The 17,009-nt window shown below is 38.6% G+C and overlaps 1 protein-coding gene across 1 annotated transcript in view; it reads left to right on the top strand.

Moving 5' to 3' along the window:
• ROR2 (receptor tyrosine kinase like orphan receptor 2) overlaps nucleotides 1-17,009 on the top strand; it is a 113,235-nt gene that overhangs the window by 81,564 nt on the left and 14,662 nt on the right. Inside the window, exons 3-4 of the mRNA XM_063295255.1 lie at nucleotides 3,573-3,860; nucleotides 5,879-5,909. Coding sequence (XP_063151325.1) covers nucleotides 3,573-3,860; nucleotides 5,879-5,909 — 319 coding nt within the window. The remainder of the gene's footprint in view (nucleotides 1-3,572; nucleotides 3,861-5,878; nucleotides 5,910-17,009) is intronic.

Here is a 17,009-nt window from a genome sequence, read left to right as displayed (position 1 = left end):
CTCAGTGTACAACTTTTGTACTGATCAACTCCGTTTTATATTCAGTTTACATTAATTCAGCACCCATTTATTGTTCATCCCCTTTGTTCTTCTTTTACCTCAGAGATTTCTTTACTCCACTCCCACTGCATTCACCATACTTGATGTTTCTCCTGACATACCCAGTTCTCACTTCTGTGTGACAATGAAGCATGCGCTTACACACAGCCATTTTCACTTTTTTGGACAAACCAAATTCATTCTTTGCATCAGACTAGACTGTCTGTTACAGTTCTACCAGCATTTGCACATATTAAAATTCCTACATTTTCCCATTTTTAAACATTCTACCAATGTACACATTCTTACCCTAGATTTTACTGTTTTTTTATGAATTGCAATTGTTCGCTCCATTTTCCCTGTCAAATACATGCACATTCATACCCCCAACTATCATATCTTTAACTTGCTTACAAACATTCCTTGTACATTTATTGATAAATTTATCAAACATCCAAGGGAATACCACATAACTTTGTCTTACTCTGCTCAGTGTTGAATATTTTCCTAAGCATTGCATTATTTGCAGGCATGCTTTACTTCTGTCATTTACTCTTAACACATTCACACATATGAATTTCAACTTCATATTCATGCAGATTGCAGCATTATTCAAGCCCATTCCCTGCATCAGACTTTCTTTAAATCAACAGATGTACCTTTTTCTCACATCCATACATTTCTCATAAGGAAGTTCAAGCTAGATATCAGGAGGAGCTGTCTGATTGTACAGGTTGTCAGCCAGAGGAGCAAGTTTGCCAGATGACCTGGTGAGTTATTCTTCACTAGAGATCTTCAAACAGAGGGCAGATAGTCATCTGTCAAAAATTATCTGGTGGGTCTTGCACTGAACAGAGGGTTGGACTACATAACCTCTGTGATCACCTCCAACTCTATGGATCTGTATTGAATAGCAAGTCACTTATCCAAGCTTTGGGATGCTTCTAGATAGCTCCTTGGATTTCAGCCAATGAAAGTTAATGATCAAAGTGAGAACTGATTTAATTCAATTCCCTTTTAGGCAACATAACTAAACTTGTTGGTATCAAGCTCACTTCTGGCCAAGAGTTAACTTTCCACAGAAATATAGGTTATGTTTAATAATATTTAGTCTTATTACAATTCAAGTATTAAATGTAACATTGATGAGTTTTTTCTCTCTGTATAAACTGTCGTTTTATTCATGTTCTAAATTACTTTCTTATAGAAATTACTAAATTACTAAATTACTAATTACTAAATTACTAAGAATTTTGTATTATAATTGCACAAAATCAGAAATTATGTAATAGCATGCTGGTCATTGTTAAGTTGTTTTGATTTGTTTAGCATACTACCTGAGATACCGGTAAAATTTAATCATTTATGTTCCTTAAGTATTTTGCTTCTTAAATGCAGTATTAATGTAAGGAGTTGTTTTTTATACAGTATGATACACCACAGATCTTATCTGATCATATTGTTTGAGTCAGTGCAAACCTACATTTAGATCTGAGAGCTTTGTGTTAGTATATCTATTATGCTATTTGGTTTACACATATTTTGTAAATAACATTCAAACTGATTGTAGTGATCTTGGCTAATCCTGATGAAAAGCTAAACAGTATTGGTTAGTACTTGAATGGGGGACTAAAATTTTCAGAATTGCTTTGCCCTTGCCTTTTTCCTAGGGTGAGAGTGTGTGACTGGCCCAAGGTCACCCAGCTGGCTTTGTACCTAAGGCGGGGCTAGAACTCACAGTCTCCCAGCCTGGTGTCTTAACCACTACACCAAACAGGCTGTTTTAAGGAAGTCTTTACCTACCATAAATTAGTTTCAAGAGTATGTATGTATATATGTATGAATGTATGTATGTATGTATGTATGTATTTATTTCCTGCCTTAATTATTTTTATAAATAACTCAAGGCAGCGAACATACCTAACACTCCTTCCTCCTCCTATTTTCCCCACAACAACAACCCTGTGAGGTGGGTTGGGCTGAGAGAGAGGGACTGGCCCAAGGTCACCCAGCCGACTTTCATGCATAAGGCGGGACCAGAACTCCCAGTCTCCTGGTTTCTAGCCCAGCACCTTAACCACTAGACCAAACTGGCATCACTGGGGTTATAAATGTAATTCACATCAACTATCATTTTAGCTTCAACTAATACTTTAGTCACTCATTTAAACATGTAACATTTCTTTTAACATTTCTTGGTATGTTACATATCAATGTTCTGTTTCTTTCTGATTTTTCAAAAGTGAATAAATATCAAGATAGTCCCCGTGGCAACAGTTTCTTTGGGATGAATTAAATGTGACATTAACTGCATGAATGCAATTAATCTGATAAAGATGAGCAGCTGCTACAGAAAGGCCAAAGCAGAATCAGAATGGAGATTTCCTTCCTGGGGCTAAGAGTTTATTTCCATACAATGTGTTTAGTTTTGCTCTTTGTAGGGCATATGTAGTATATTTGTAGCAATATCTAAAAGCTCTTTTTTATTAGTCTCATGAACAAGCATAATCAGATAGTTTCACTTCTCAGCCTTTTGGCTAACGTAAGTTGGTGTGTTCACTAGGTGAAGCATTGCTTCTTGTCATTTGATATTTTTAACATATAACAGAATGGTGTAAATAAAGAAGCTTGAGAAATTTTTAAAACATTTATTTATTTATTTATCTATCTATCAAATATAGCTGCCCATCTCACAAATGTGACTCTGGACAGCATACAATAAAACTAAACAATAAACATGAACATTTTATAGCGGAACAATATTTTTCAAGAGCATTGTCATAGCTCTTAAAATGAGTTAGGTCAAAACTAGGTATTGGCTGTAAACTAGAGAGAGTACAAACCAACTTTCTAAGAAGGTTATATCAGGTAGTAAAATGCATTCCCAAAATTCTGTCTGAAGGCACGGCTCATAAAAATAGAAACAAGGGCATGGTTATATATGTTGAAATATTGTTGATTTTCAGCCTCAGGATCTGATACATTTTCTTATGACAGGTAGATATTATTCTTCCTGGAAACAGCAAATAGAAAAATGACAAAAATTAGGATTTTCACCTGAGGGTATGTTAGTTCTCAAACAAAGGATTATTGGTGTAGAATTATAAACTGAACATAGGAGACTGTCACAAAGAATACAACTGGGTTATAGCTCATTTTATTTTAAAGGACAGACAGAATATTTTTTGGTATGGCTTCCTCCAGCTGATACAGATGCTCAATAACTCTTGCTATTGCTCAGTTTGTAATTGTAGATTGTAGAATTTATTTATTTAATTTTTATCCTGCCTTAATTATTTTTATAAATAACTCAAGGCGGCAAACATACCTAACACTTCTTCCTCCTCCTATTTTCCCCACAACAGCAACCCTGTGAGGTGAGTTGGGCTGAGAGAGAGCAACTGGCCCAAGGCTTTCATGCCTATATTATGCTTTGCTAATAGTAAAGTAGACTAAGCACAATCGCATAAATAGATAGCTGCTTATCTCAGCTCAACTTTTATCACTTCTGCTTTTTGTTTAATTTCTTTTAGGTTACTTTTTGACCTTTTTGGAACCAGTAAACAATATCACCATCGTCCAGGGCCAGACAGCAATTCTGCACTGCAAAGTAGCAGGAAATCCATCACCCAATGTTAGATGGTTAAAAAATGATGCACCCGTGGTTCAAGAGCCAAGAAGGATCATTATAAGAAAAACAGACTATGGCTCACGATTACGAATCCAAGATCTTGATACGACTGATACCGGTTATTATCAGTGTGTGGCCACAAATGGGATGAAGACAATAACTGCAACAGGAGTTCTTTTTGTAAGGCTAGGTGAGTCACTTTATTTTAAAATGTGGGTTTTATAACTAGCTTTATTGCTTTGGGACGCGGTGGCGCTGCGGGTTAAACCGCTGAGCTGCCGATCGGAAGGTCGGCGGTTCGAAACTGCGCGGCGGGGTGAGCTCCCGTTGCTAGTCCCAGCTCCTGCTCACCTAGCAGTTCGAAAACATGCAAATGTGAGTAGATCAATAGGTACCGCTTCGGCGGGAAGGTAACGGCGTTCCGAGTCGTCATGCTGGCCACATGACCCGGAAGTGTCTATGACAACGCCGGCTCCAAGGCTTAGAAACGGAGATGAGCACCGCCCCCTAGAGTCGGACACGACTGGACTTTACGTCAAGGGAAACCTTTACCTTTACCTTTACTTATTGCTTTATAGATTAGCTGTTAGTTTTCACAATCACAAAATGAAAAATTAATTTACTGTTGTTTTTCATTTAGAAATTAAATTGTAACATGAAAGAAAATCAATAAAGTCTTTGCCTGGGGCTTCCTTCTCAGCATATTATGTCTGTGCTGAACTTGATACCATAAATTAGTAATAAAAGAAAGTAGATACAGATGGAATGGTTTGCAAATATGAAGTTTAGAGAACAGCAGAAATGTGAAAGATGATTGAGTCTAATGTACAGAGAAACTGTCTTTCATTACTTCATATTTCATAGAATTGTTTGAAATCATTATGTTTTTGTGCCCAGACCAAAAAGTAGCAGTTCCTATCTAGTACTTACAACTTTGATCCCATGGTTTATGACACCCAGAAGCTGAGTACCTTCAGAAAACTAAGTAATTCACTCTTGGACAGAATTGTAGGGTCCATGGACCATATTTAGCCATAATGCTCTTTCATTAAACTCAGTGATGGGCGTAATAGCTGCATCCAAAAAGTGCTAGGTTTAATCCTTTACATCTAAAATAATCAGAAAGACCTCGTTTTCAGTTTGTTAGTCAGCTAGCTGCTGATTAGCTGCTCTTTCAGAATAGAGAGTATTGGTCTAAACATAGAACTGGATTAAGGTGACTTTTGAATTGGATTATAGCAATTTGTCTATTCTGAAGAAGCTCACAGATAGCTTTCCTTGTCCAGGAGATTGTGCCTTTTTCTGGACAAAACAGCATGCAGGAAGTCTAACATTAATTAGTTTCTAACATTAATTAGTTTCTTTCTGTGTCCTTTAAGTGGGTCTTCCCTTTCTCTCTTCCATGCTTTGGAAAGTTCTTCAAAGATTTGATGTACGTGCATAAAGAGATTGGAGAAAGAGGGTTCTGTTCTGCCAGAGGTTTTTATTCAATTGATACACATTGTTTCCAGTCCTGTGGGTCTAGGAATAATTTTCACAGTAAGAATGTGTGTAAAATGTATCCAGTCCTTTAGCTGACAATAGTTTGAGAAACATTTTGCCAATAGTTTGACAGACATTGGGCATGCTTGTTGGGAGATGATAGAGTAGCTGTGCAAACATTTGTATGGCAAAATGTTGGTAGTCTTCATTAGGGTAATCCTAGACATTCTTGCTCATTATACACATTTATAGGGGCCTTTGATCCACAATTCTCTGCATTCATTATAGAGACCTTATCTTTATTTGCAAAGAAGATTACATTCAAATTGAATTTTCCTATTGAAATGAATAAAAAATGTCTTATAGATTAATACACACACACACACACACACACACACACAGCTTCCAGCACTATAGTGGCCTCTTAATCAAAGTAATAATGTAGAAATGTAGAAAGAACATGCAATAATAATACAGCTTAGCAGGTGGTACCATTTGGTCTATCTTGTCTGAGCTTGAAAGTTAAGAAAGGTTAGACCTACTTAGTAGTTGGATAGAGATCCCCAGGGAATATCAGCGCTGTAGGCTAAATTGGAAAGTTGAAAAAAAAAATTCCCAGAGAAGGAAGTAGCAAACTACTTCCATACTTTTGTTGAAAGCCTGCATGATTATGTTCAAGTAGTTAGTAGGAGCTGGTTTCTTTAATTATTATTTATTTATTCGCAGGTCCAACACACAGTCCAAATCATAATTTTCAGTAAGTATTTCTTGGGACTTATTTATTTATTATTTAACTTATTTAACATATTTACTCACTGCAGTTGAAAGATTTTGGTAGAAAATGTTGAATATTAGAACCAGTAATACTTCCTTATGTTTGTTTTTCTCATATGAGTAGAGGCTGTTTTGGAAGAGCAGCTCAGTATAAGTTGGTGATAGCATTTTGTGTGGTCATCATATCCAATCCAGATTTACCAGAGATTGACCTTCAGTTTTAATTTTCACCAGATTTAGTCTACAGTAACTCTGAAAGTCAAGATTTGGAATAAATTATATTCCAAGGTCTTGAGGGGTTTTTTTTTTTTAGCTTTAATCTAATGAGTTGGCTCTAATTGTATCTGAATTTTATACTGGCTGGGAATTAATATGAATGTACTATATACCTATGCAATTTATATAATTTCTTTAAAGTCTTACTTAAAAGTTGCACATTTGGAAAGTGCAGAAATAATATTTGGGGATGTAAACATGATCTTACTGATAAAATTGTTTTCAGGACACATTGAATATTGAAATAATGGAGTGAGACTAACAATTGCCTGGAGGCATGCAGGGCAGACATATATACAGATAGTCATCTAAGAGTGCAAGTTACAGAATGTCATCTAACAGTACAATTTACTGCATTAAGATATCATATCTTTACAATATGATAGTGGGAATAGGATTTGAACACATGTATCCTTTTTCAGCAGAGCTATTAAGTAGTTTAGATTTCACTTTTGATTCACTGCAATTGAGTGTTCTGTTCCAACCCTAAATTACAACTAATCCTAACCAGACAGTTTCATTAATTCATCATAGTTAAGATTAAGCAGTTTGTCAAGTTCATAGCAAACAAATCGAGGTGAATCTTAACTCTAACAAAAGCTTCTTTTCCAGAAAAGAGAAGGGCTAGTAACAGAAATGTTATGAATGGAACTCAACTCATGAGATGGCCCTGCTTCCAGATAAGGAAAGAACACTAGTGTTGTTTAAACTTCCTCACCCTCTTGTATATAGAGGAGCAATATTATGACAGACTTACACAAACTGGGAACCCTCCTGGAAGGTGGATTTTAATTCTTAGAATTATCAGTAATGGCCATATTGGCTGGAGAATTTAAGTCCACATTTCTGAACTTCAGAAGGTTACCCAGATTGGGAAAAGATATGCTAGGGATTCCCAAGAAAACCATGTATTAGGAAAAAAACTTCTTCGTAAGCCTCTTGAATGAAAGGAAGATGCCCTTCCCACTTCTAGGATATAAGTTAGTAAGTTTTGAGTAATATGCTAATAAAAGAAATTCACACTGAGCATTTCAACTATACATGAATTGCTCTAAATAATTTGGTGGGTGTTCTGGCCTTGCAGAAGCAATGGAGATATACTTTGAAGCTGATGTGTAAAGATATTTTATAACAGAATTGTTTAAATATTCCTAAACATATTTCAAAGAGGCGGCATGTATTTATGATTTATTAAACTTTAATTGAATTGGATTTCCCAAAAAATAAAAGTTCCAGAACAGCAAAGAGACTTTAAGGGGTGCAATGTTGTTGGGGAACAAGGGAGGCTGAACTTGGAACTATTATTTTTGTAATGCATTAATAATCCATCTTTAAATTGCAGAGCATATAACAAACTCTCTTGCCTTATCATTTCATTGTTTTGTTGTTTCTGTTTTTAAGATGGGGGATGGTAGTTAGTTAAAGAGTACCAATCAGAGTGAATATTTGTAGCTCAGGGTGAACTGTGGAGTTCAATCAAGGAACTCCCAAGAAGAGAACAGCACCTCTACCAACACAAGCTGGACAAACCACGGTATATAAACAGAGAGCAAGGCCCATTCCCTCTTCGCACTGAAGATGCTGCCTAGTCTGGCAATGAAACATCTGCAAGAAAACAACTAGGCTCAGAGAGCACCAAGGACTCCACAGTTAAAGAGTAATTAGCCTATGACCAGGCACTTTTTTCCATAAATAATGGCTCATATGAGCAGTCTTTTTCAGTGAGTAGAATAATATGACAACAAAATAATAATCTCCATTTTTTTCCAATTCATGAATGAGAACAGGCCATAGTGGTTTCATTACTCCAGCAAGAACATTTACTTGTCAAATGAGCATTCAGTTGATACGAGAAATTAGCTTTGTATCTCAAGTAACAATCCTAGTGATCAAGCAGAAAGCAAGCAGGTAAAGAGAAATTGCTTTTCCATGGATGCTGTCATCATGCCTTGGAAAAGACAATTTAAGTTTATCTCAGCTGACAGTAATCAGCACTTTGAGAAACCATGTGAAAATATCTGTGGTGACAGTAGTGGGAGCATCAGAGAATCATTTAACTGCTACTAAACTCCATTGCATCCTCTTCCTTTGTTACTTCTCAGGATTATTATGATAATAACATGGAGGGAATTCTGTTCCCTAGTGTGGGCTCCTTGGAAAAGAACAAGATAGAAATATTTAAAATATTTTTTTAAAGTATTTAATGAAGAGAATAATTTTCTTGCATGTTTCATTGTAAAATAATGGACAGATATTTGCCATTTTTATGCTTAATCTAGATACTTGGAGTGAATTTAAGGGATACTTGTGGCCAGAATGGAACCATCCAGGTACAAGAAATGCAGGGAACTTCAAGATTTGAAAAAAAAGTCCAAAATATGGGAAAACACATCAAGAGCCATAAAACTGAGCATGTTGATCAGGCAAGGGAAGAGAATAGAGAAAAATGCAGCATTTCTATAGTGATTAGATTTTCTTTAAGTTAATTTTCTAATGAACCAATTTCTGTTTGTGCATATCTCTTTCACTTTGAATGCTCTCTTTCCAAGTTGTGTTTACCTTCATGATCACAATTTTTGGAGAGCCTGTTCCAAATACCCTGTTATATAATATCAATTACATTTCCAAGTAGAAATAAGTTTAAAGTCGATCCATAGTGTGCTCTGTCTTTGTAAGAAATCAAAATCAACAACCATATTTGTTTTCTGTCATTGTTATGCTCTCCTTGTGGATTTCCACAACAGACTGGTTGTATATCTTCAGCAAATTCAATGACCAGAAGTAGCATTTTTTTTCAACAATAGAATAATTTTATCATATCTCTTAAGCTAATAGCAGCTTCTTCCCCTTCCCCTCTTCCTTTCTTATGATTTGCTATTCCCTGATATTAGGAAGAGTACTAAACATAGTGCATTTGATATGGATGCTTCACAGAAGATCTGAAATTTATTGCATTATGTTGTTGTTTCCAAAACCTAATGGTTTTAATTAGCAGTCTTACTACTATGAAAGGATATTAAGGCATTTCATGTACTATAGCAAAAGCAACGTTCCAGAGAATGGAGTTAGACTAGGAAGGATAGAGAACTCTCCAAAAAATTAAATGCCATGCCAAAGGAGATGAGTAACATGTGCAATGTTTGGATGTTCTTCAAATTAATGCAGGGTGAATTTATAGGACTATATCTAGGCCAGTTTGAGCAAAATATTATGTGAAAAAATATTATAGTGTGCCATGTATCCAACTGCATGCACAAAGTCCAGCACTCAGTTTTTCAGATGGCCCAATTGAGTTAAGAACTTTCACAGGAATGAAGTTTGTATTATAAAATATCACAATCTCAAAAATGGTTAAATCAGCAGGAATCAAAATTAGAGTTTCATTACAACATAGAGCAATCAAGTACTTCATTTGCTTTGTACATGCACATTTTCATAGAAATACTGTATATTATGGGAATAGTTATTGGAAAACTCCCCAAGATTGAAAAATTAGGTTTCAGAGGCTTGCTGTTTTTGAATACATCATTGAAGCAATGTTAGGCAGTTAATAATGTACCACAAGAAAGGAGGTTTCTGAGAAATTTTAGAGGTCCCTGTCTGCTTCAGATAAGCTCCACTGGAACAAGCTTGTCGAGCATCTCCTTGCAGTGGTGCTTTGATCCATGTTCTGTGCAAGAGAAATGAGAAAAGTGCTCACAACTGATTATTTGAAGTCAGGGAATACATTTAGATGCCTGTTCACTAATGTAGATCACAATGTAGCAGTGGCTCAGCCTGAGCAAGGAACTTACAGTTTACCATGTCCTTGTCCAGTTTTTATATAGTTATGCAGAAATTATATAAGCTTTGATTTTAGTTTCTACCCTTCATAATTGTTACTTACATCTAAGTAGGAGTAATAATAATTTTATACTTTAAGACACTTTTGTTTGTTAAACAATTTTAGTTATACAAACAAGGATTTGTAATTGATTTCTTTACCAACTCTAGTTGCTTTCAACCACCATCATGATTCATACCTAACAGTGAGCCAGGAACAATAAAAATGGAAACGAAATCCTGGTTAAGCCTTCTTCTAACCCTGTTGGAAGAGGAATAGGGGAGAACATGAGCCTCAGACATTGTTCAGATTCGCAGAGGCTGAGCCACACTGTGCTAAATCAAAGCTTAGTTGGGTATTGCCTTGCTTGCACATAAGGCTGTTTGCCTGCTTTGTTCTTTCTGAAGTTGATTCCTCTTGTAAATTCAGTTCTGCAGATACATTTGCAAGCCGAGACGGGAGAGATTCAGAGTGTGTGTGTACAGCTTTCCAGCGACTTTCGTGCTGCTCAAAATCTGCCAGGAAAAAGGAAGGCTTGTGTTACAATGGGGAGCAAGAAACAATAGCAGAGAGCATTTCTCTATAAATGATACAGCAGAGAAGAATCCTATAGTAAGAGCTGTGCTAGTAATGTTTGTCAGTTGAACTTGTCTAAGCTTGTTGGCTCTAACAAGACTGACCAGAGATGAAGAACAAAAGCAGCTTTATTTGCCAGTAGTGCTATTCGTTTGGTTGTTTATTTATTTAATTTATAGGGCTGCCCATCTCATATACTGTACATGTCTCTTGGTGGCTAGCAATTAAAATAAGACAGGATAAAACAACCACAATTTAAAAACAACATCAGTAACATAGAATAGCTGCCAAGAACATTTACAACGTCCCACATTCAAATCAGCCATAAAACGGGCTTGCCCGTATTGCCAGGGCCCCAGCTAGATGGCAAAACCAGGTTTTTAATGCCTTGCAAAAGACCAGCAGGGACGGGGCAAGCCTAATCTCAGGGGGATGATATTCTGAAGGGCGGGCACCACAGCAGAAAAGGCTCTCCTCCTGGCTTCCGCCAGATGGAGCTCTCTAGTGGATGGGACTGGGAGCATGTTTCTCCTGCCGGATCGAACAGGACAGGTAGACTCCACTAGGGAGAGTTGGTCCCCTAAATAACCCAGCCCCAAGCCATGAAGGGCTTTAAAGGTAACCACCAGCACCATGAATTGCACCCGGAAGTATACTGGTAGCTCATAGAGTTGCATGTGCTGAAAGACCAGCACTAATAACTGCCCGCGCTGCTGCATTTTGCACCAGCTGAAGCTTCCAAATACTCTTCAAGGGCAGCTGCATGTAGAGCATGTTGCAGTAATCCAGTCAGGAGGTCACTAGGCATGAGTGACGGGGAGCAGGGCCTCCTGGTCCAGGAACTGGCGCGAAGCTGTGCAAAGGCCCTCCCAGCCACGGCTGCCATCTGCTCCTTGAGCAGGAGCCATGAGTCCAGGAAAATATAGTTTAAACTAGATACAGCTTAGATGTAAACTATTTTAGAAGGATATCAGATATTTAAATTCTCAGCATTATGCAAGCATCAATCACTTCTAAGAAGCAGCAGCTTGTAAGCTTGTAACCCTTTAAAAAGTGATTTTATGTTCCCATTGTATGTTTCAACAGATAAGTGCATTCATATGCTCTCTGGATTTTTTCATGACACTCTGTTACAGTATATGTGTTAGACAGTTAGCAAACATATGTTCCACCTCCATTTATTCTGACATCTAGCTTATTTGATAGATAAAGCTTGGTCCTGTTGTTATATTTGACAGATTTGTATGGGTAGAATTAGTATCCCACATGCTTAATTCCATTAATCCCCAGATCTTTTTGGCACAGGCCTTTGCAAACTTGGTACCCTCCAGACTTGTTGAGACTGCGGTTCCCAGATTTCTTAGCAGCACATTTTTAAACCAGAGGTGGGGACATGTTTGATTGCTATTCCATGCTTTAAAGGACCATTCTCAAATTCCTGATTGTAGGAAGCTAGCGTAAGCTAACTAGAGAAAACAGAACTCTCGCTGCCAGCAAGCATTGCATAGGCAGGGATTCTGCCATGGGATATACATTTTTTATTATTTTCAATCAGGCATGTACTCTACTTGCATGGTAAAGTATTTGAGTATACTTAAAACTGCAAGTACAGGTAGTCCTTGTTTAGCAATTGCTTCATTTAGTGACTGTTCAGTTACAGTGGTGATGAAAATGTAACTTTATGACCAATCCTTGCATTTATGACAAAAAGGTCTGTAAAGCAAAGGAAAGCTGAAAGAAGGTCATATGCATAATTGTGGTTTCACTTCATTACCACTCTGCTTAACGACCGAGTTGCTGGTCCCAGTTGTGGTCGCTAAACAAGGACTACCTATATAGTTGCCACAGGCAGATTTTGAACTGCATTGGTAAATGTAAATGTTCTTAGATTAGTTGTGCTTTACTATTTAGTACAGGGTTTCTCAACCAGGGTTCCGTGGAACCCTAAAGTTCCATGAGAGGTCACTAGGGGTTCCCTGGGAGATCAGGATTTACTTAAAAAATTATTTCAGATTCAAGCAACTTCACATTAAAGAAGTAAGTTTCATTCTTTATTTTTAATTTAAGAACACTGTTAATGCATACATACAGGCCTATATTTGAGCCTGAATGTGCAGGGGGTCCCTGAGGCCTGAAAAATATTTCAAGGGTTCCTCCAGGTTCAAAAGATTGAGAAAGGCTGATTTAGTACATGGTACAGTATACAAAATAACCCATTGGAAGTTGCCTGAAGCTCATTAGAGTTAACTGCCAAGACCGATTCCACAAGTGGCTGTTAAGTCTTTCTGGATTTCCTGAATCTAATAGCTTTTTCATTTTCCATTTCATATTAACAGCACTTGCAAGAGATGTATTCAGGCTAGGGTATTCTTTGTGCTAATGTGTTTGAAGTAAGTTCCATGGACAAGAGATGGTATATATGTAATAAAAATTGAAACTAAAACATTTCAGCACAACATGATAAATGCAATTAGAAGTTTGTGCAATTAGTGATGCAATAATTTAAACTCTCTTTAGGTGTCAGTGTATACAAGTATAAAAATTATCTCACATGCTCAAAGTTTAGCCAAATCTTGAATGACTTGATTCAGTTAAGGCATAAAATCCATTTCAGGTTAAATTCTGAATCAGTATTAAGGCAACATGAAAAATCAGTTTGTCTGGAAAGGTTGAGAAGAGTTCCCTTTCCTTCCGTTTCAGCCCTTGGAGACTTCCGTTTCAGCCCTTTCCATTTCAGTCGTGGGAGACTTGTCCTGGTCAAGTGATCCAGAGTAATGTATACTCTCTACTACTCTGTATTTCCCCATGCACACATACACACAAACACAGGCCTCTGTTGGTAAAGGAGTTGGAAAGAATTCCAGAAAGCATGCTGTGCATGCTCTGCATTCTTTGGGGGGTTTTTTGTATTTTTTTAGCACATATTAAAAAATAAGACATAGAAGTGGTCCTAGGCAAGACATGCAGAATTCTCTAAAATTCTCTGAATGTTCCTGTATCAGATGAAGAAAACTCAAAAAGAGCATTAAACACACAAGCAGTCTTGCAATATAGTACTTCAAAACATATGGCTAGGTTTCTATGTCATTTTCTGATTAACATGACTTATCTAAAACTTAAAATGTTCTGAAATATCATTCACCTAGTCCTGCCTGTAGTTCCTTGGTGTCATAAGCTGTACAGTTCTGAAACTTGTCATTGATTTTCTCCGCAAAGGCAATCATTTTGGGGCACTGAATGAATCCAACTGAAACTGCCTTATTAGGATTGTTGATCACACAAGAACCAGGCTTGGGTTTAAGCAAACTGAATGCAACTCTTCTTCGGTCCTTCTGAATGAATACATGAATTCAGAGAGAATGTGGCTTGGGGTTACAGATGGTACACTGTTTTGTACCCACTTTCAGACTTTCACACATTCAAAAGAGCATTCAGTGAGGTCTTATATCTCTATTTCTTCCTTCTTTGTTTCTGAATTCTCCTATGTATTTAAAATTTGCTTTAATGCACAGAAATAGAACAAAAAGAATTTAAAAAACACACACAAATGAAGCAGGAAAAAAAAGCCCAAAACTTATTTATTGACCTATTTATTGAATTTCTATTACCGCCAATCTCCCCCAAGAGAGGGGGACTCTGGGCGGTTTACAATAAAATCAGAGTTAAAAATCATAAAATATAAATTACAATTTATGAACCAGTCAATAAGAATAAAATAGATACCAAACCCAAGGGGTAAAGCTCTTATTCAGTGGGGGGAGATCTACGGTGCTAGCCACCCCCAAGAACTGCTGTTGCCTCTCCCACCCCAAGCGAGGTGGCAGAACCAGGTTTTCAAATTCTTCCGGAAAGCCGGGAGCGAAGGGGCCTGTCTCACCTCTGGGGGCAGAATGTTCCAGAGGGCAGGTGCCACTGCAGAGAAGGCCCGCCTCCTGGACCCCGCCAGGTGGAATTCCCTTACCAGCAGGGTTCGCAGCATGCCCTCTCTGCATGACCAGGGATATTCTCAGATTTGCAGAAAATAACTTCAGTTTTTAAAGGCAGCATTAAACCTTGTCCACATAGAGAACAATTGGTCAGTCTTTTCATTATGTTAATAAAGAGCCAGTTCATAAACAGAGCAAGCACATATCATCAGTCTTAAGATTTTAAGTCCAGGGTGGTGTTTTTTTCATTGTAACAGAATAATCTTCTTTGCTATACTCCATATTCAATGAATTTAGAGTATTTCGTATATTAATTCCACATTTTCAGTATTTAATTCAATAATATGTCTTTAAAACCCATTCCTCTTCTCAAAACCATATTAACAAATCTAACAATATTAAATTAAAACAGGACAATAGTGGGTCTAACCTATATTATAGGTGAAAGAGCCTCCCCCATTGCTTTAAATTTCCAGCATAATGAAGTTGAGAGCTAACCCTTTCTAAACATTTTTGCAGTGGCTAGTAAACAATATTTTTGGGTTGTTGAATTAGTCTTATTTTAAGATCATGATAAAATATGTAATATTCTTTAAAACTTATAAGTACAGGTAGTCCTCAACTTACGACCATTTGTTCAGCGACTGTTCAAAGTAACAGTGACGCTGAATGAATGGTGGTTATGACCATTCCTCAGACTTCTGGCCATCCCAGCGCCCCCGCAGTCACATGATCACAATCTGGGCACTTGGCAACTGGCTCACACTTACAACCAGTTCAAGTGCCCCCCCTGATCACATGATCACTATTTGCAACCTTCCCTGCTGGCTTTCCCAGAAAGTCAGTGGGGAAGCTGGCAGGGAAGGTCACAAGTCGCAGGGGTAAGTCTCTCCCACGTATCGTCCCTCATCCCCTCTGCACTCATGCCATGCTGGACACTTGTGTACCCCCTGCACCCCCTCTCCAAACCTTGCCATGCCTCCCTGCCATTTGCGCACCCTCCCTGAGCCTTTTTGCGCCTTCCCTGCCACTTGCGCAACCCTCCCACCCTCCCTACGCCTTCCTTGTACCCTTGTGCACCCCCGCAGACCATCCCCGAGCCTGCCCACACCTCTCTCACACCCTCATGTACCCTCCCCAAGCCTCACGGCACCTCACTCACATCCTCACACACCTCCACACACCCTCAACAAGCCTCACCACGCCTCCCCTAGCATTTGCGCACCCTGTGCACCCTCAACAAGCCTCGCTGCATCTCCCTTGCACCCTCGTGCACCCCCACCCACCTGACCACACATACCCTCTCCTCCCTCACCATTCGTGCACTCCTGCACACCCTCCCTGAGCCTTGGGCCTCCCTCCCACCCTTGCGCACACCCAGGCACCGTCCCCTCCCTCCCACCCTCACTGCACCTCTCTTGCACCCTTGCACACCTCCGCACACCCTCCCCGAGCCTTGCCATGCCTCCCCTCACTCTCTCACTACCTGGCAACAACCACCCCAAGCCTTGCAGCACTTGCACCACACCACACCACACCAGCCGCTCATGTGTCCTGCCCCACCCAGTAGCAGCCACCCCAAACCTCTCTATGCTCACGCTGCAGTGTCCCCTTGCACACTGTCCCCCACCCAGCAACAGCCACCCCAAGCCTTGCTGCGCTCATGCCATGCCAGTCCAGCCACTTGTGCACCCCCGCACGCCCCCCCACCCCCCCCAGCAGGAGCCACTTCCCTGCCTGCCAGCCTGCTTGCAAGCTGGCTGGGACTTGCAACTTCCTGCTGGCTTCCCCACTGACTTTGGTTGTGGGAAGCCAGCAGGAAGTGGTGAGGTCCTTTACGTGCTTTATGACTGCATCGCTTAGCAATGGAAATTCCAATCCCGCTTGCTGCTGTAACTTGAGGACTACCTGTATGCATTTGCTCATATCGGGTTCATAATAACCAGTCACCACCTTAATAATACTCTTTAAATGTCTTAATAAAAATACTGTAGAATTAGAATCATCCAAAATGTATTTGAGTGCTAGTAGTAACTCAGGAGTTTTAGATGCTCTTAATGCAGTTAGACCAAATTGTGAAATTAAATTATGTTTTAATTGAATTTACCATCATTCTACAATTGTAGACAATCCAAATTCTCTAGCAGTCCCTCAGATGACTTAAAAACATAATTGGCAATAAGCTGTCATATAGTATATGTGTTTTAGATTGTGAAAAGAAAAAAGAGGAAACAGGAAAGGATTTACCTGTAATTTTCGGAGTAGGATTATCTCAGAATGCAAATTTATACTTCGGTCTCAGCAACCTCCAAGTATGTCTTGCAGCCTTAGCATGACTATGAGCCAAAAAAAGAACTACATGATACCAAACGTGTCACGTAATTAATTTCTAATTGTGCTCATGGTGTTTTTTTTTAAAGTTGGTTGCTTGAATTTTACAAGGAAATAGAAATAAAAATATGCCTGATAATAAAATTGAAAA

This window comes from Candoia aspera, chromosome 2 (genome assembly GCF_035149785.1).
Source record: "Candoia aspera isolate rCanAsp1 chromosome 2, rCanAsp1.hap2, whole genome shotgun sequence".
Taxonomy (NCBI): domain Eukaryota; kingdom Metazoa; phylum Chordata; class Lepidosauria; order Squamata; family Boidae; genus Candoia; species Candoia aspera.
Note: the sequence above shows the minus strand (reverse complement) of the source record. Positions and strands in the feature narration are given on the sequence as shown.